A 20,000-nucleotide genomic window follows, 5' to 3' on the forward strand; every position below is an offset into this window, starting at 1 on the left:
GTTACCTTTAGGAGGGCGCATGCGCACACTTTGTAATCTGCGACTCCAGTGCTTACCATATGACAGATAAAATGACTTTCTCTTGAATATATAAGCCATCTAATTCTTACGCTATATTGACAAGGGCGGTTTGGAGCTGTGAGTAGGCGTGGGATTTGTCACATATGGTTTAGGGGCCGACATATCTCTCCCTCAATGCCGTACCGGGAGGCAAGGTCGGTAGCAGAAAGCAGCGAAGGGCCAACTGCGTCCAAAAGCGATCGCACGGGCCGAAATCCCGGGATGATTCGTTTGGTACGACGCTCCAGCGCCGGTGTCTGGAGGTACTGCGTTTTTCTCTCTCGTTCAAACATTCCGTCAGCGCATGCGCAAATGTTCTGGCTCTTCGATACCTCGCCTACCAAAAAAAGTTAACAAGCTGGCTTTTGGCTCAGACAGAGGCGTGAGATGGTTTCATGCAGACTGGGACGCCTAAAATGCTCTGTTGTAAACATGGCGATTGACGAGTGAAGTTGTCTCTCTGGCCTTTCTGTGGACGAGTTCCAGGACCTACTGACACAATCTGGGAAAGTTTTGAAAGCTCAAACCTTCAATCGATGCGTTATTTTGCTGATAGGACTGGGTGGCCCGACACTTATGAAAAAAACTATGAAATGAGAATCGGGAGTGTTCCCTTGTCATGGAATGGCAGAATTACCCAGAATTCTTTTTGGACATGAGCGAGGCAACTTAAGAAGCACGAGACTGGCCCTCATCGAATGGCTGTGTGCTGTTAACGTAGATTTTGGATTTCTGAACACTGTAATTTTCGTGTCAAAGAAACGGTATAATAATGTAAATAAGAGAATAACGATATTTATATTTGCAGATTACCTGTCGACTTACTACGAAAATCAAGCTCGACATCTCTATGCAATAAGCGCATTCAAAATTTCCTCGTATTACTTGATAAAAGTACGTGGTTTTTTTTTTTTGAAAAAAGGGTTTTTCAGCTGATATGAAAGATACGTTTTCTCTCCCGTCCCCTTCTTATGCATGATCTTCGCGGAACAGTTACATTCTGTTCGTCAATAAACCTGGAAACACCAGTTATGGTCTTAGTTCTCTTTTTTCTTACGTATCAGCTAAGTTGCGGAATGCGCTACCTGATTTTATCCGTACCTATGAGTTTACTGGTTTTAAAAGAAATTTGTACAGGGGCTTTTCTTTTTAATGAATATATCTTTAAATACTATGTATTTAGTAGGTATCTGTATATGCTATGTATTTTAGCTGTAAATGTAATGTCTCGAAGATATTAGCTCCTGTAGTTATTCGGAAAAAGCTTATGACTGTATGTATGTTACCTTTAGGAGGGCGCATGCGCACACTTTGTAATCTGCGACTCCAGTGCTTACCATATGACAGATAAAATGACTTTCTCTTGAATATATAAGCCATCTAATTCTTACGCTATATTGACAAGGGCGGTTTGGAGCTGTGAGTAGGCGTGGGATTTGTCACATATGGTTTAGGGGCCGACATATCTCTCCCTCAATGCCGTACCGGGAGGCAAGGTCGGTAGCAGAAAGCAGCGAAGGGCCAACTGCGTCCAAAAGCGATCGCACGGGCCGAAATCCCGGGATGATTCGTTTGGTACGACGCTCCAGCGCCGGTGTCTGGAGGTACTGCGTTTTTCTCTCTCGTTCAAACATTCCGTCAGCGCATGCGCAAATGTTCTGGCTCTTCGATACCTCGCCTACCAAAAAAAGTTAACAAGCTGGCTTTTGGCTCAGACAGAGGCGTGAGATGGTTTCATGCAGACTGGGACGCCTAAAATGCTCTGTTGTAAACATGGCGATTGACGAGTGAAGTTGTCTCTCTGGCCTTTCTGTGGACGAGTTCCAGGACCTACTGACACAATCTGGGAAAGTTTTGAAAGCTCAAACCTTCAATCGATGCGTTATTTTGCTGATAGGACTGGGTGGCCCGACACTTATGAAAAAAACTATGAAATGAGAATCGGGAGTGTTCCCTTGTCATGGAATGGCAGAATTACCCAGAATTCTTTTTGGACATGAGCGAGGCAACTTAAGAAGCACGAGACTGGCCCTCATCGAATGGCTGTGTGCTGTTAACGTAGATTTTGGATTTCTGAACACTGTAATTTTCGTGTCAAAGAAACGGTATAATAATGTAAATAAGAGAATAACGATATTTATATTTGCAGATTACCTGTCGACTTACTACGAAAATCAAGCTCGACATCTCTATGCAATAAGCGCATTCAAAATTTCCTCGTATTACTTGATAAAAGTACGTGGTTTTTTTTTTTTTGAAAAAAGGGTTTTTCAGCTGATATGAAAGATACGTTTTCTCTCCCGTCCCCTTCTTATGCATGATCTTCGCGGAACAGTTACATTCTGTTCGTCAATAAACCTGGAAACACCAGTTATGGTCTTAGTTCTCTTTTTTCTTACGTATCAGCTAAGTTGCGGAATGCGCTACCTGATTTTATCCGTACCTATGAGTTTACTGGTTTTAAAAGAAATTTGTACAGGGGCTTTTCTTTTTAATGAATATATCTTTAAATACTATGTATTTAGTAGGTATCTGTATATGCTATGTATTTTAGCTGTAAATGTAATGTCTCGAAGATATTAGCTCCTGTAGTTATTCGGAAAAAGCTTATGACTGTATGTATGTTACCTTTAGGAGGGCGCATGCGCACACTTTGTAATCTGCGACTCCAGTGCTTACCATATGACAGATAAAATGACTTTCTCTTGAATATATAAGCCATCTAATTCTTACGCTATATTGACAAGGGCGGTTTGGAGCTGTGAGTAGGCGTGGGATTTGTCACATATGGTTTAGGGGCCGACATATCTCTCCCTCAATGCCGTACCGGGAGGCAAGGTCGGTAGCAGAAAGCAGCGAAGGGCCAACTGCGTCCAAAAGCGATCGCACGGGCCGAAATCCCGGGATGATTCGTTTGGTACGACGCTCCAGCGCCGGTGTCTGGAGGTACTGCGTTTTTCTCTCTCGTTCAAACATTCCGTCAGCGCATGCGCAAATGTTCTGGCTCTTCGATACCTCGCCTACCAAAAAAAGTTAACAAGCTGGCTTTTGGCTCAGACAGAGGCGTGAGATGGTTTCATGCAGACTGGGACGCCTAAAATGCTCTGTTGTAAACATGGCGATTGACGAGTGAAGTTGTCTCTCTGGCCTTTCTGTGGACGAGTTCCAGGACCTACTGACACAATCTGGGAAAGTTTTGAAAGCTCAAACCTTCAATCGATGCGTTATTTTGCTGATAGGACTGGGTGGCCCGACACTTATGAAAAAAACTATGAAATGAGAATCGGGAGTGTTCCCTTGTCATGGAATGGCAGAATTACCCAGAATTCTTTTTGGACATGAGCGAGGCAACTTAAGAAGCACGAGACTGGCCCTCATCGAATGGCTGTGTGCTGTTAACGTAGATTTTGGATTTCTGAACACTGTAATTTTCGTGTCAAAGAAACGGTATAATAATGTAAATAAGAGAATAACGATATTTATATTTGCAGATTACCTGTCGACTTACTACGAAAATCAAGCTCGACATCTCTATGCAATAAGCGCATTCAAAATTTCCTCGTATTACTTGATAAAAGTACGTGGTTTTTTTTTTTGAAAAAAGGGTTTTTCAGCTGATATGAAAGATACGTTTTCTCTCCCGTCCCCTTCTTATGCATGATCTTCGCGGAACAGTTACATTCTGTTCGTCAATAAACCTGGAAACACCAGTTATGGTCTTAGTTCTCTTTTTTCTTACGTATCAGCTAAGTTGCGGAATGCGCTACCTGATTTTATCCGTACCTATGAGTTTACTGGTTTTAAAAGAAATTTGTACAGGGGCTTTTCTTTTTAATGAATATATCTTTAAATACTATGTATTTAGTAGGTATCTGTATATGCTATGTATTTTAGCTGTAAATGTAATGTCTCGAAGATATTAGCTCCTGTAGTTATTCGGAAAAAGCTTATGACTGTATGTATGTTACCTTTAGGAGGGCGCATGCGCACACTTTGTAATCTGCGACTCCAGTGCTTACCATATGACAGATAAAATGACTTTCTCTTGAATATATAAGCCATCTAATTCTTACGCTATATTGACAAGGGCGGTTTGGAGCTGTGAGTAGGCGTGGGATTTGTCACATATGGTTTAGGGGCCGACATATCTCTCCCTCAATGCCGTACCGGGAGGCAAGGTCGGTAGCAGAAAGCAGCGAAGGGCCAACTGCGTCCAAAAGCGATCGCACGGGCCGAAATCCCGGGATGATTCGTTTGGTACGACGCTCCAGCGCCGGTGTCTGGAGGTACTGCGTTTTTCTCTCTCGTTCAAACATTCCGTCAGCGCATGCGCAAATGTTCTGGCTCTTCGATACCTCGCCTACCAAAAAAAGTTAACAAGCTGGCTTTTGGCTCAGACAGAGGCGTGAGATGGTTTCATGCAGACTGGGACGCCTAAAATGCTCTGTTGTAAACATGGCGATTGACGAGTGAAGTTGTCTCTCTGGCCTTTCTGTGGACGAGTTCCAGGACCTACTGACACAATCTGGGAAAGTTTTGAAAGCTCAAACCTTCAATCGATGCGTTATTTTGCTGATAGGACTGGGTGGCCCGACACTTATGAAAAAAACTATGAAATGAGAATCGGGAGTGTTCCCTTGTCATGGAATGGCAGAATTACCCAGAATTCTTTTTGGACATGAGCGAGGCAACTTAAGAAGCACGAGACTGGCCCTCATCGAATGGCTGTGTGCTGTTAACGTAGATTTTGGATTTCTGAACACTGTAATTTTCGTGTCAAAGAAACGGTATAATAATGTAAATAAGAGAATAACGATATTTATATTTGCAGATTACCTGTCGACTTACTACGAAAATCAAGCTCGACATCTCTATGCAATAAGCGCATTCAAAATTTCCTCGTATTACTTGATAAAAGTACGTGGTTTTTTTTTTTTGAAAAAAGGGTTTTTCAGCTGATATGAAAGATACGTTTTCTCTCCCGTCCCCTTCTTATGCATGATCTTCGCGGAACAGTTACATTCTGTTCGTCAATAAACCTGGAAACACCAGTTATGGTCTTAGTTCTCTTTTTTCTTACGTATCAGCTAAGTTGCGGAATGCGCTACCTGATTTTATCCGTACCTATGAGTTTACTGGTTTTAAAAGAAATTTGTACAGGGGCTTTTCTTTTAATGAATATATCTTTAAATACTATGTATTTAGTAGGTATCTGTATATGCTATGTATTTTAGCTGTAAATGTAATGTCTCGAAGATATTAGCTCCTGTAGTTATTCGGAAAAAGCTTATGACTGTATGTATGTTACCTTTAGGAGGGCGCATGCGCACACTTTGTAATCTGCGACTCCAGTGCTTACCATATGACAGATAAAATGACTTTCTCTTGAATATATAAGCCATCTAATTCTTACGCTATATTGACAAGGGCGGTTTGGAGCTGTGAGTAGGCGTGGGATTTGTCACATATGGTTTAGGGGCCGACATATCTCTCCCTCAATGCCGTACCGGGAGGCAAGGTCGGTAGCAGAAAGCAGCGAAGGGCCAACTGCGTCCAAAAGCGATCGCACGGGCCGAAATCCCGGGATGATTCGTTTGGTACGACGCTCCAGCGCCGGTGTCTGGAGGTACTGCGTTTTTCTCTCTCGTTCAAACATTCCGTCAGCGCATGCGCAAATGTTCTGGCTCTTCGATACCTCGCCTACCAAAAAAAGTTAACAAGCTGGCTTTTGGCTCAGACAGAGGCGTGAGATGGTTTCATGCAGACTGGGACGCCTAAAATGCTCTGTTGTAAACATGGCGATTGACGAGTGAAGTTGTCTCTCTGGCCTTTCTGTGGACGAGTTCCAGGACCTACTGACACAATCTGGGAAAGTTTTGAAAGCTCAAACCTTCAATCGATGCGTTATTTTGCTGATAGGACTGGGTGGCCCGACACTTATGGAAAAAACTATGAAATGAGAATCGGGAGTGTTCCCTTGTCATGGAATGGCAGAATTACCCAGAATTCTTTTTGGACATGAGCGAGGCAACTTAAGAAGCACGAGACTGGCCCTCATCGAATGGCTGTGTGCTGTTAACGTAGATTTTGGATTTCTGAACACTGTAATTTTCGTGTCAAAGAAACGGTATAATAATGTAAATAAGAGAATAACGATATTTATATTTGCAGATTACCTGTCGACTTACTACGAAAATCAAGCTCGACATCTATATGAAATAAGCGCATTCAAAATTTCCTCGTATTACTTGATAAAAGTACGTGGTTTTTTTTTTTTGAAAAAAGGGTTTTTCAGCTGATATGAAAGATACGTTTTCTCTCCCGTCCCCTTCTTATGCATGATCTTCGCGGAACAGTTACATTCTGTTCGTCAATAAACCTGGAAACACCAGTTATGGTCTTAGTTCTCTTTTTTCTTACGTATCAGCTAAGTTGCGGAATGCGCTACCTGATTTTATCCGTACCTATGAGTTTACTGGTTTTAAAAGAAATTTGTACAGGGGCTTTTCTTTTTAATGAATATATCTTTAAATACTATGTATTTAGTAGGTATCTGTATATGCTATGTATTTTAGCTGTAAATGTAATGTCTCGAAGATATTAGCTCCTGTAGTTATTCGGAAAAAGCTTATGACTGTATGTATGTTACCTTTAGGAGGGCGCATGCGCACACTTTGTAATCTGCGACTCCAGTGCTTACCATATGACAGATAAAATGACTTTCTCTTGAATATATAAGCCATCTAATTCTTACGCTATATTGACAAGGGCGGTTTGGAGCTGTGAGTAGGCGTGGGATTTGTCACATATGGTTTAGGGGCCGACATATCTCTCCCTCAATGCCGTACCGGGAGGCAAGGTCGGTAGCAGAAAGCAGCGAAGGGCCAACTGCGTCCAAAAGCGATCGCACGGGCCGAAATCCCGGGATGATTCGTTTGGTACGACGCTCCAGCGCCGGTGTCTGGAGGTACTGCGTTTTTCTCTCTCGTTCAAACATTCCGTCAGCGCATGCGCAAATGTTCTGGCTCTTCGATACCTCGCCTACCAAAAAAAGTTAACAAGCTGGCTTTTGGCTCAGACAGAGGCGTGAGATGGTTTCATGCAGACTGGGACGCCTAAAATGCTCTGTTGTAAACATGGCGATTGACGAGTGAAGTTGTCTCTCTGGCCTTTCTGTGGACGAGTTCCAGGACCTACTGGCACAATCTGGGAAAGTTTTGAAAGCTCAAACCTTCAATCGATGCGTTATTTTGCTGATAGGACTGGGTGGCCCGACACTTATGAAAAAAACTATGAAATGAGAATCGGGAGTGTTCCCTTGTCATGGAATGGCAGAATTACCCAGAATTCTTTTTGGACATGAGCGAGGCAACTTAAGAAGCACGAGACTGGCCCTCATCGAATGGCTGTGTGCTGTTAACGTAGATTTTGGATTTCTGAACACTGTAATTTTCGTGTCAAAGAAACGGTATAATAATGTAAATAAGAGAATAACGATATTTATATTTGCAGATTACCTGTCGACTTACTACGAAAATCAAGCTCGACATCTCTATGCAATAAGCGCATTCAAAATTTCCTCGTATTACTTGATAAAAGTACGTGGTTTTTTTTTTTTGAAAAAAGGGTTTTTCAGCTGATATGAAAGATACGTTTTCTCTCCCGTCCCCTTCTTATGCATGATCTTCGCGGAACAGTTACATTCTGTTCGTCAATAAACCTGGAAACACCAGTTATGGTCTTAGTTCTCTTTTTTCTTACGTATCAGCTAAGTTGCGGAATGCGCTACCTGATTTTATCCGTACCTATGAGTTTACTGGTTTTAAAAGAAATTTGTACAGGGGCTTTTCTTTTTAATGAATATATCTTTAAATACTATGTATTTAGTAGGTATCTGTATATGCTATGTATTTTAGCTGTAAATGTAATGTCTCGAAGATATTAGCTCCTGTAGTTATTCGGAAAAAGCTTATGACTGTATGTATGTTACCTTTAGGAGGGCGCATGCGCACACTTTGTAATCTGCGACTCCAGTGCTTACCATATGACAGATAAAATGACTTTCTCTTGAATATATAAGCCATCTAATTCTTACGCTATATTGACAAGGGCGGTTTGGAGCTGTGAGTAGGCGTGGGATTTGTCACATATGGTTTAGGGGCCGACATATCTCTCCCTCAATGCCGTACCGGGAGGCAAGGTCGGTAGCAGAAAGCAGCGAAGGGCCAACTGCGTCCAAAAGCGATCGCACGGGCCGAAATCCCGGGATGATTCGTTTGGTACGACGCTCCAGCGCCGGTGTCTGGAGGTACTGCGTTTTTCTCTCTCGTTCAAACATTCCGTCAGCGCATGCGCAAATGTTCTGGCTCTTCGATACCTCGCCTACCAAAAAAAGTTAACAAGCTGGCTTTTTTTTTTTGGTTCCAGCAATTGACATTTCAGTTGATTCTATAGGCATAAACGTAACGTAAGAACCGTGCGTGTCTGGTCTTGTCTCAGACAGAGGCGTGAGATGGTTTCATGCAGACTGGGACGCCTAAAATGCTCTGTTGTAAACATGGCGATTGACGAGTGAAGTTGTCTCTCTGGCCTTTCTGTGGACGAGTTCCAGGACCTACTGACACAATCTGGGAAAGTTTTGAAAGCTCAAACCTTCAATCGATGCGTTATTTTGCTGGTAGGACTGGGTGGCCCGACACTTATGAAAAAAACTATGAAATGAGAATCGGGAGTGTTCCCTTGTCATGGAATGGCAGAATTACCCAGAATTCTTTTTGGGCATGAGCGAGGCAACTTAAGAAGCACGAGACTGGCCCTCATCGAATGGCTGTGTGCTGTTAACGTAGATTTTGGATTTCTGAACACTGTAATTTTCGTGTCAAAGAAACGGTATAATAATGTAAATAAGAGAATAACGATATTTATATTTGCAGATTACCTGTCGACTTACTACGAAAATCAAGCTCGACATCTCTATGCAATAAGCGCATTCAAAATTTCCTCGTATTACTTGATAAAAGTACGTGGTTTTTTTTTTTTGAAAAAAGGGTTTTTCAGCTGATATGAAAGATACGTTTTCTCTCCCGTCCCCTTCTTATGCATGATCTTCGCGGAACAGTTACATTCTGTTCGTCAATAAACCTGGAAACACCAGTTATGGTCTTAGTTCTCTTTTTTCTTACGTATCAGCTAAGTTGCGGAATGCGCTACCTGATTTTATCCGTACCTATGAGTTTACTGGTTTTAAAAGAAATTTGTACAGGGGCTTTTCTTTTTAATGAATATATCTTTAAATACTATGTATTTAGTAGGTATCTGTATATGCTATGTATTTTAGCTGTAAATGTAATGTCTCGAAGATATTAGCTCCTGTAGTTATTCGGAAAAAGCTTATGACTGTATGTATGTTACCTTTAGGAGGGCGCATGCGCACACTTTGTAATCTGCGACTCCAGTGCTTACCATATGACAGATAAAATGACTTTCTCTTGAATATATAAGCCATCTAATTCTTACGCTATATTGACAAGGGCGGTTTGGAGCTGTGAGTAGGCGTGGGATTTGTCACATATGGTTTAGGGGCCGACATATCTCTCCCTCAATGCCGTACCGGGAGGCAAGGTCGGTAGCAGAAAGCAGCGAAGGGCCAACTGCGTCCAAAAGCGATCGCACGGGCCGAAATCCCGGGATGATTCGTTTGGTACGACGCTCCAGCGCCGGTGTCTGGAGGTACTGCGTTTTTCTCTCTCGTTCAAACATTCCGTCAGCGCATGCGCAAATGTTCTGGCTCTTCGATACCTCGCCTACCAAAAAAAGTTAACAAGCTGGCTTTTGGCTCAGACAGAGGCGTGAGATGGTTTCATGCAGACTGGGACGCCTAAAATGCTCTGTTGTAAACATGGCGATTGACGAGTGAAGTTGTCTCTCTGGCCTTTCTGTGGACGAGTTCCAGGACCTACTGACACAATCTGGGAAAGTTTTGAAAGCTCAAACCTTCAATCGATGCGTTATTTTGCTGATAGGACTGGGTGGCCCGACACTTATGAAAAAAACTATGAAATGAGAATCGGGAGTGTTCCCTTGTCATGGAATGGCAGAATTACCCAGAATTCTTTTTGGACATGAGCGAGGCAACTTAAGAAGCACGAGACTGGCCCTCATCGAATGGCTGTGTGCTGTTAACGTAGATTTTGGATTTCTGAACACTGTAATTTTCGTGTCAAAGAAACGGTATAATAATGTAAATAAGAGAATAACGATATTTATATTTGCAGATTACCTGTCGACTTACTACGAAAATCAAGCTCGACATCTCTATGCAATAAGCGCATTCAAAATTTCCTCGTATTACTTGATAAAAGTACGTGGTTTTTTTTTTTGAAAAAAGGGTTTTTCAGCTGATATGAAAGATACGTTTTCTCTCCCGTCCCCTTCTTATGCATGATCTTCGCGGAACAGTTACATTCTGTTCGTCAATAAACCTGGAAACACCAGTTATGGTCTTAGTTCTCTTTTTTCTTACGTATCAGCTAAGTTGCGGAATGCGCTACCTGATTTTATCCGTACCTATGAGTTTACTGGTTTTAAAAGAAATTTGTACAGGGGCTTTTCTTTTTAATGAATATATCTTTAAATACTATGTATTTAGTAGGTATCTGTATATGCTATGTATTTTAGCTGTAAATGTAATGTCTCGAAGATATTAGCTCCTGTAGTTATTCGGAAAAAGCTTATGACTGTATGTATGTTACCTTTAGGAGGGCGCATGCGCACACTTTGTAATCTGCGACTCCAGTGCTTACCATATGACAGATAAAATGACTTTCTCTTGAATATATAAGCCATCTAATTCTTACGCTATATTGACAAGGGCGGTTTGGAGCTGTGAGTAGGCGTGGGATTTGTCACATATGGTTTAGGGGCCGACATATCTCTCCCTCAATGCCGTACCGGGAGGCAAGGTCGGTAGCAGAAAGCAGCGAAGGGCCAACTGCGTCCAAAAGCGATCGCACGGGCCGAAATCCCGGGATGATTCGTTTGGTACGACGCTCCAGCGCCGGTGTCTGGAGGTACTGCGTTTTTCTCTCTCGTTCAAACATTCCGTCAGCGCATGCGCAAATGTTCTGGCTCTTCGATACCTCGCCTACCAAAAAAAGTTAACAAGCTGGCTTTTGGCTCAGACAGAGGCGTGAGATGGTTTCATGCAGACTGGGACGCCTAAAATGCTCTGTTGTAAACATGGCGATTGACGAGTGAAGTTGTCTCTCTGGCCTTTCTGTGGACGAGTTCCAGGACCTACTGACACAATCTGGGAAAGTTTTGAAAGCTCAAACCTTCAATCGATGCGTTATTTTGCTGATAGGACTGGGTGGCCCGACACTTATGAAAAAAACTATGAAATGAGAATCGGGAGTGTTCCCTTGTCATGGAATGGCAGAATTACCCAGAATTCTTTTTGGACATGAGCGAGGCAACTTAAGAAGCACGAGACTGGCCCTCATCGAATGGCTGTGTGCTGTTAACGTAGATTTTGGATTTCTGAACACTGTAATTTTCGTGTCAAAGAAACGGTATAATAATGTAAATAAGAGAATAACGATATTTATATTTGCAGATTACCTGTCGACTTACTACGAAAATCAAGCTCGACATCTCTATGCAATAAGCGCATTCAAAATTTCCTCGTATTACTTGATAAAAGTACGTGGTTTTTTTTTTTTGAAAAAAGGGTTTTTCAGCTGATATGAAAGATACGTTTTCTCTCCCGTCCCCTTCTTATGCATGATCTTCGCGGAACAGTTACATTCTGTTCGTCAATAAACCTGGAAACACCAGTTATGGTCTTAGTTCTCTTTTTTCTTACGTATCAGCTAAGTTGCGGAATGCGCTACCTGATTTTATCCGTACCTATGAGTTTACTGGTTTTAAAAGAAATTTGTACAGGGGCTTTTCTTTTTAATGAATATATCTTTAAATACTATGTATTTAGTAGGTATCTGTATATGCTATGTATTTTAGCTGTAAATGTAATGTCTCGAAGATATTAGCTCCTGTAGTTATTCGGAAAAAGCTTATGACTGTATGTATGTTACCTTTAGGAGGGCGCATGCGCACACTTTGTAATCTGCGACTCCAGTGCTTACCATATGACAGATAAAATGACTTTCTCTTGAATATATAAGCCATCTAATTCTTACGCTATATTGACAAGGGCGGTTTGGAGCTGTGAGTAGGCGTGGGATTTGTCACATATGGTTTAGGGGCCGACATATCTCTCCCTCAATGCCGTACCGGGAGGCAAGGTCGGTAGCAGAAAGCAGCGAAGGGCCAACTGCGTCCAAAAGCGATCGCACGGGCCGAAATCCCGGGATGATTCGTTTGGTACGACGCTCCAGCGCCGGTGTCTGGAGGTACTGCGTTTTTCTCTCTCGTTCAAACATTCCGTCAGCGCATGCGCAAATGTTCTGGCTCTTCGATACCTCGCCTACCAAAAAAAGTTAACAAGCTGGCTTTTTTCTTTTGGTTCCAGCAATTGACATTTCAGTTGATTCTATAGGCATAAACGTAACGTAAGAACCGTGCGTGTCTGGTCTTGTCTCAGACAGAGGCGTGAGATGGTTTCATGCAGACTGGGACGCCTAAAATGCTCTGTTGTAAACATGGCGATTGACGAGTGAAGTTGTCTCTCTGGCCTTTCTGTGGACGAGTTCCAGGACCTACTGACACAATCTGGGAAAGTTTTGAAAGCTCAAACCTTCAATCGATGCGTTATTTTGCTGGTAGGACTGGGTGGCCCGACACTTATGAAAAAAACTATGAAATGAGAATCGGGAGTGTTCCCTTGTCATGGAATGGCAGAATTACCCAGAATTCTTTTTGGGCATGAGCGAGGCAACTTAAGAAGCACGAGACTGGCCCTCATCGAATGGCTGTGTGCTGTTAACGTAGATTTTGGATTTCTGAACACTGTAATTTTCGTGTCAAAGAAACGGTATAATAATGTAAATAAGAGAATAACGATATTTATATTTGCAGATTACCTGTCGACTTACTACGAAAATCAAGCTCGACATCTCTATGCAATAAGCGCATTCAAAATTTCCTCGTATTACTTGATAGAAGTACGTGGTTTTTTTTTTTTGAAAAAAGGGTTTTTCAGCTGATATGAAAGATACGTTTTCTCTCCCGTCCCCTTCTTATGCATGATCTTCGCGGAACAGTTACATTCTGTTCGTCAATAAACCTGGAAACACCAGTTATGGTCTTAGTTCTCTTTTTTCTTACGTATCAGCTAAGTTGCGGAATGCGCTACCTGATTTTATCCGTACCTATGAGTTTACTGGTTTTAAAAGAAATTTGTACAGGGGCTTTTCTTTTTAATGAATATATCTTTAAATACTATGTATTTAGTAGGTATCTGTATATGCTATGTATTTTAGCTGTAAATGTAATGTCTCGAAGATATTAGCTCCTGTAGTTATTCGGAAAAAGCTTATGACTGTATGTATGTTACCTTTAGGAGGGCGCATGCGCACACTTTGTAATCTGCGACTCCAGTGCTTACCATATGACAGATAAAATGACTTTCTCTTGAATATATAATCCATCTAATTCTTACGCTATATTGACAAGGGCGGTTTGGAGCTGTGAGTAGGCGTGGGATTTGTCACATATGGTTTAGGGGCCGACATATCTCTCCCTCAATGCCGTACCGGGAGGCAAGGTCGGTAGCAGAAAGCAGCGAAGGGCCAACTGCGTCCAAAAGCGATCGCACGGGCCGAAATCCCGGGATGATTCGTTTGGTACGACGCTCCAGCGCCGGTGTCTGGAGGTACTGCGTTTTTCTCTCTCGTTCAAACATTCCGTCAGCGCATGCGCAAATGTTCTGGCTCTTCGATACCTCGCCTACCAAAAAAAGTTAACAAGCTGGCTTTTGGCTCAGACAGAGGCGTGAGATGGTTTCATTCAGACTGGGACGCCTAAAATGCTCTGTTGTAAACATGGCGATTGACGAGTGAAGTTGTCTCTCTGGCCTTTCTGTGGACGAGTTCCAGGACCTACTGACACAATCTGGGAAAGTTTTGAAAGCTCAAACCTTCAATCGATGCGTTATTTTGCTGATAGGACTGGGTGGCCCGACACTTATGAAAAAAACTATGAAATGAGAATCGGGAGTGTTCCCTTGTCATGGAATGGCAGAATTACCCAGAATTCTTTTTGGGCATGAGCGAGGCAACTTAAGAAGCACGAGACTGGCCCTCATCGAATGGCTGTGTGCTGTTAACGTAGATTTTGGATTTCTGAACACTGTAATTTTCGTGTCAAAGAAACGGTATAATAATGTAAATAAGAGAATAACGATATTTATATTTGCAGATTACCTGTCGTCTTACTACGAAAATCAAGCTCGACATCTCTATGCAATAAGCGCATTCAAAATTTCCTCGTATTACTTGATAAAAGTATGTGTTTTTTTTTTGAAAAAAGGGTAATTCTTACGCTATATTGACAAGGGCGGTTTGGAGCTGTGAGTAGGCGTGGGATTTGTCACATATGGTTTAGGGGCCGACACACCCTGGTATAGATGCGTATACATAGGTATTGGCTCTGCGCATTATGCTCCCTGATTTGAGCTACGGTGAGGCCCTTCACCGAAGCTCATTACAATCTCCTTCGGAGCGTGGGGCGGAGGCATGCTGCAAATTTCTTTTGCGATCACAACACCAAGAACCTGTGAAATCGGTCCTGAGCAGGGATACCATTCGACATGACTACAGTTTTCGTCCAGGAAGTAGCCGGTCGTTGATCCCTAACCTAAACACGAGGAGATTTAGCGAGTTTGTAACAATCAAATTCAGTAATTCTATTGTGTAGTATGGTACGTTATGTGTAGCTTATGTGATATAACTACTGTTATCCAGGATTTCCTTCTATTGTAGTTGAATAAACCATACTTACTTACTTACTTACTTACTCACTAAATGCCTACAATGATGTTTTTCCAGAGTTTTTTCAAACTTGGCACAATTGATACTCATACAGAGAACATTAAAAAAATGCAATAAAAAGATGGGGTCATCGTACTTGTTTTCGCGCTGTATGCCCTTTATTCTAAGTGTTTTTTACCGAATTACGCGAGAAGCGTTTGAAACTAGATCAACCGGAAAAATTGTTGTCATGTAGCCAAAGCTACTGAATATTACTGAAAACTTTAATTTATTTGTTTTTGCTTGTCCGGGCTATAATCGTTAAGTAAAGTGATTTGAAATTGCTCAATCTTGCAAAGAAATGTAAGCAAATTGGACCGCTACTGTCATCACCTTGCACTCAGTGCTGGGCTCCAAATGCATTTTCACGTTATGTATATGTAAATACTACAACTTCTACTATCCAACTTTTTTTCTCCTGAAAATATGTTTTCCGTACACCTATTACGAGTAAATAAAACCATTAAAAATGGGGGGTCACCGTGCTCTTTTCTTCGCAACACTATGATAATGGGTGGCAAAGGGGCAATTTCGGCTTTAAAATGATCATTTTCCGCGAAAGGACTGGGGCGAGTTTCGAAACAAGACCTTCTTAACCGAGAAGAGTTATGAAGATTGCTCTTAAAAGCTCTTGAACAGCAAAAGTGGCCTTTATTGCCTCTCTTCAGATGGCCGGGGTGAAACACCGCCATCTCCGAAGTCGCAATATTTGTTATGCGCAGTGTGAGAAGCGCGGTGCAAAACAAGGGAATCACCTTAAAGGGTCATCAGTAGGGCTAACACTCACATGGTTCATATGGGATAGAAATCTAGCACTTTACATTACACTCTACTCTGTTTAAAATATAAGTGCTACACGGCCAACGTTTGTATAAACGTAACCTTTCCTTGTACTTGTTCATGTTCATTGCCGTGACTTTAACATCTTCAGTTCCCACGCGGCCTTGCTACCGTGTGACCTTGTAGCTCAGTCGGTAGAGCGGTGGAGATCTAACCCGAAGGTCGGGGGTTCATTTTAGTATTCTTTTATTTCCATGCAAATTGGCCCTTATGGCCTCGCTTTCAAACTTAAAACCAACTTTAAACCAAAGAATATTTAACCTTTAACGAGGCCATAAGGGCCAATTTGCATTAAAACAAATAAATACTAAAGTGGCGGCCATTTTGGAATAAGGTGTATGATGCCCAGTGGAACTGAAGAAATGATTTTTTTCACACCAACATTTGATTTGTTTTGCGATACTGAATTTTACCCGTTAATTTTATATTGCAGCCATGGCAACAACCCGTTATTTGCGACGTCATGGGCTCGTCATCGTTGCCAAAAAAATAGATCACTTACCGCCTGTGCCAAAACGGATGCGCCAGCCAGGTGGGACCCCAGGGGGAAGGGGGTATGAAAAGGTAGGGATTTAACGAATCGACGTATATGAAAGCGCAAGGAAATGTCATTTAGGTATTCAAAGGTGCCTATCATTACAATATCTCGAACACACATACCTAATGACTGAGGGCTAGCTGAGGGGATGCAGTGTTTTTAAGTAGGCCTCCCCGTATTAATTTTTTTTAGTACCGGGGGGGGGGGGGGGGGCGGACACCTTTTAGTGAATGAATAAAAAACGACATTAGGCCAAACAAGGCGACGAAAACTGGTCGTTCTATGCTCCTAATTAGCCCTATTTAAGCGTAAATGGGGCAAAGAATGGTTAGTTATTAATGAAAGTCGAGGCTGATATTTTATAGATATATAGCATCTTCACCTCGCCAGTTCTAATGAACTGGCAGATCCATTCTGATCACAAAGTTCTTTTTGTATCACCAACATGGCAGCATGATGTAACAAAGATATCTTGATCTGCGTTTCTTGAGATTTGTAGTCACGTCAAGAATACTTGAGATACTTTAGTCCCATCCACAATGCTTTAAAGGGAATTTAAGTGTTTTTTAATAGCCCTTTCAACGGTTAGTTTTTCTCATATATCATACATCTTTATTTACCCTCGGATTTTTAGAGTAGCTTGGTGTAGCTAATATCTCCGCGCACTTACCCTCCCAACCATGATACACCACAGAAGACAGACCACAACACCGGGAACTACATGCCCTACTCTTTGCGACAAGTGTGCGGGTTCTTTTACGTCCTACAGGATTATGAACAGTGATGGGTTGTGAGACGGGACCTCCGGCTTATCGTCCTTATCCGAGAAGACTAGACAGTCTAACCATTTGCAGTGTAATTACAAAGGCAGCACTTTCTCCTCAGTTATTTAAAGACCTTGAGTGTTGGTCCTGCCGGAGTTGAACTCACGACCTCCCGCGTGACAGCCCGGTGCTCAACCAACTGAGCCACCGGTGTCATTTGCATTACAATGTAATCTAACGTGAATGCGAGGCAGTTTCGGGTTAAAACCACAAAATAGCCCGAAACTGCCTCACATACATGCTAGATTATATTGTAATGCAAATGAGAAAAACTAACCGTAAAAAGGGCTATTATAATAAATTTTAATGAGGTAAGTAGTACGGTAAAATACTCAGTCTCAGTTGTATGTCTATATTTCAATTGATGGTTTTTGTAAAATTTTGACTTACTTTGAATATCAAATAAAGCTCTTCTCATCATTCTCGTCCTCAGAGCCTTGGGTCGACCCAAGGTTCTGGGAAACTCTATTTAGGAGAACATGCGCCGTGGGGTTCTTATAGCCAAAAATTGGCTATTTGAACCTTACTGCGCCTGCTCACTCCTCGTGCTAACATGAATGCACCAATTAGAGACGCTTTTGATTGTTCTTCACGAAAACCAATGAGAAGACACTTTGTTTCAGGGTTCCCCAGAGCTCTTCTCTCCCTTAGTCAAGAGAAGAGCTCTGGGGTCGAGATTGTCTTCTTATGTGACGGTGCATGCGCTTGCCTTATTCCTTGGTTGCGCGTCTCTGTGGACAAGAGCGTTCGCATGTCATTACAGTTAACTGATTCACAAATCAGCGGGCTTCAGCGTGGATGACAGGCGACGAGAGTGAAGATATGGCTTTGGTTGGCTTTGGTGTTCGGACTGCTAGGAGGCCACGCCAGAGTCAATTGAGCAAGCAGGCTCTTTAGACACACAAGCAAGCTATAACAGTATGGGGAAAATCAGGCAAGAGCAATGATAACAATCCGAAAAACTTAAGTTGAGTAGCACTTGAAAGTTACGATAGCACTTGCGAAGTTCGAGCCGTTGCTCTCGAGAAATTTTGATCTCCTCTGCAGCTTTTCAATCTCCCAAGTGCATCCATAACTCGCTATAGAACGAACCAATTGAGTGTTGACAAGACATGAAATACTTTTGCCTATCATTAGCCAAGTGTTTTCAATGTTTTTTTTTCCAGTTGTTTATTACCACTCATGGATCTTGAATTATATTAAGCGGGCAAATCTAGCGAAGAAACTAAGCCTAAATTAGGAAAGAGAAACAATGTCAAGTCTGATGATTTTATTTGGAGGCGGATCCTGCTTTTTCTTTCTTCTTTTTTTCAGCTTCAGCTTCTTTTTCTTTCTCAATGTCTTCAACAAATTTATCCACGTCTTCTGGCTGCAATATCTGTAGGAAGGAACAATATACGAATAATCAGAAACAATATTGCAGTATCGTTCGAAAAAGTTTATCCGGAAGAAAACAACAGTTCTCGGGCCTTGTGAAAATTTCCAAATCGCAATTTTTTGTCCAGAACCTCCTTTCGACTCTTCGCGGGTGAAACCTTTCGCAAACAGACCACTACATAAATTTTAACAGTGGTATTGGCAAGATCTTGTATCAAAGTACTTAAATCGTACCTTCAGCGTTTCTCCTTTTTTCATGACGGCAAGTTCGATGTTCTTACCCCCTGACTGTACCACCTAAAAGGAATACACACGTGCCTTTATTATAGAAACACCAATGAAATACCAAGTGAGCTTTCGCGCGAAAACATGATATCTTCACGTGAAAAGATCACTGTTGTTATGGTTACATATAAAAATCGCGCCTTTCGATGCATTTTGTGAAATGATTTAGTATTGCATTGGTGTTTATATAATAAACAGATTATTTCCTTGGCCGCTTGGAGATATGAAATTTCTCTTCTCGTGTTGAAAAATATTTCACTCGTTCGAAGAGAAATTTCGTATCTCCGCGCGGCCATGTAATATCCTCTATGTATTTAATGACTGAAGTTCGTGGAACATTGAAAAGGGTAAGAATTCAAGTAAAGGCATTGAAAATGTAAGGAAAAATTCCTCATCTGGCCCCATACAGAAACCACCGTCCTTATCACTGGGCCATGCCGCATTCTCAATTGCTCCCAATTTTTCAACGCACAAGCAATTGTAGACTGCTGAGAGTCCTTTCTGTGTCAGTGGGACCGCGAGCTTCTTGAGTCAAAGGGGGAACTTTTATTATAATAAAATAAGATCCACGACGTCGACGTCGACGAAAACGTAACCTCAAAATATAACATCTTGTTCACGTCGTTAAATGTGTACGAAGAATTCTAACACTACATAGGCCATTTTCGAATTCTTACGGCTGGACTGGATCTAGCATGGAATGGAGACTAATGCGGGCAAATCTTTACAAATGCAAATTAATTTGCCGGCATTAGACTCCACTTCATGCTAGATCCAGTCCAACCGTTAGAATACGAAACTGGCCTATTGGTACGTGCTCCCTGTTTCCTATCGTATAAGGTTTAAAGTGCTACTGCTGACTTACAAAGCACTTAATGATTTATCTCCTGAATACCTATCTGAGCCACTTAATAAGCCTACGCATACCCGCAATCTTACATCTCAGTCTCAACATCTGCTTAGTGTTGCTAAATCCAAAACTGTTACCCATGGCGATAGAGCATTTTCGGTATATGTGCTCCTAAGCTATGGAATGAACTGCCTTTTCACTTGCGCATGTCGTCAAATTTACAAGCATTTAAATCAGGA

At 41.9% G+C, this 20,000-nt stretch overlaps 2 protein-coding genes across 3 annotated transcripts in view; one reads left to right on the top strand and one right to left on the bottom strand.

The window, feature by feature from the left end:
* LOC138021479 (uncharacterized) overlaps positions 1–20,000 on the top strand; it is a 36,695-nt gene that overhangs the window by 1,035 nt on the left and 15,660 nt on the right. Inside the window, exon 2 of the mRNA XM_068868363.1 lies at positions 16,321–16,451. Coding sequence (XP_068724464.1) covers positions 16,323–16,451 — 129 coding nt within the window. The 5' untranslated portion in view covers positions 16,321–16,322. The remainder of the gene's footprint in view (positions 1–16,320; positions 16,452–20,000) is intronic.
* The window catches only part of LOC138021481 (proteasome subunit alpha type-7-like), a 4,385-nt gene continuing 2,889 nt past the window's right edge, over positions 18,505–20,000 (bottom strand). For both annotated transcript variants that reach the window (XM_068868366.1, XM_068868365.1), the window contains 2 exons: positions 18,861–18,923; positions 18,505–18,627 (listed from right to left, as the gene is read on the bottom strand). In XM_068868366.1, the coding sequence (XP_068724467.1) occupies positions 18,520–18,627; positions 18,861–18,923 (171 nt within the window). In that variant the 3' untranslated portion in view covers positions 18,505–18,519. The remainder of the gene's footprint in view (positions 18,628–18,860; positions 18,924–20,000) is intronic.

This window comes from Montipora capricornis, chromosome 10, assembly GCF_036669925.1.
Source record: "Montipora capricornis isolate CH-2021 chromosome 10, ASM3666992v2, whole genome shotgun sequence".
Lineage (NCBI taxonomy): Eukaryota > Metazoa > Cnidaria > Anthozoa > Scleractinia > Acroporidae > Montipora > Montipora capricornis.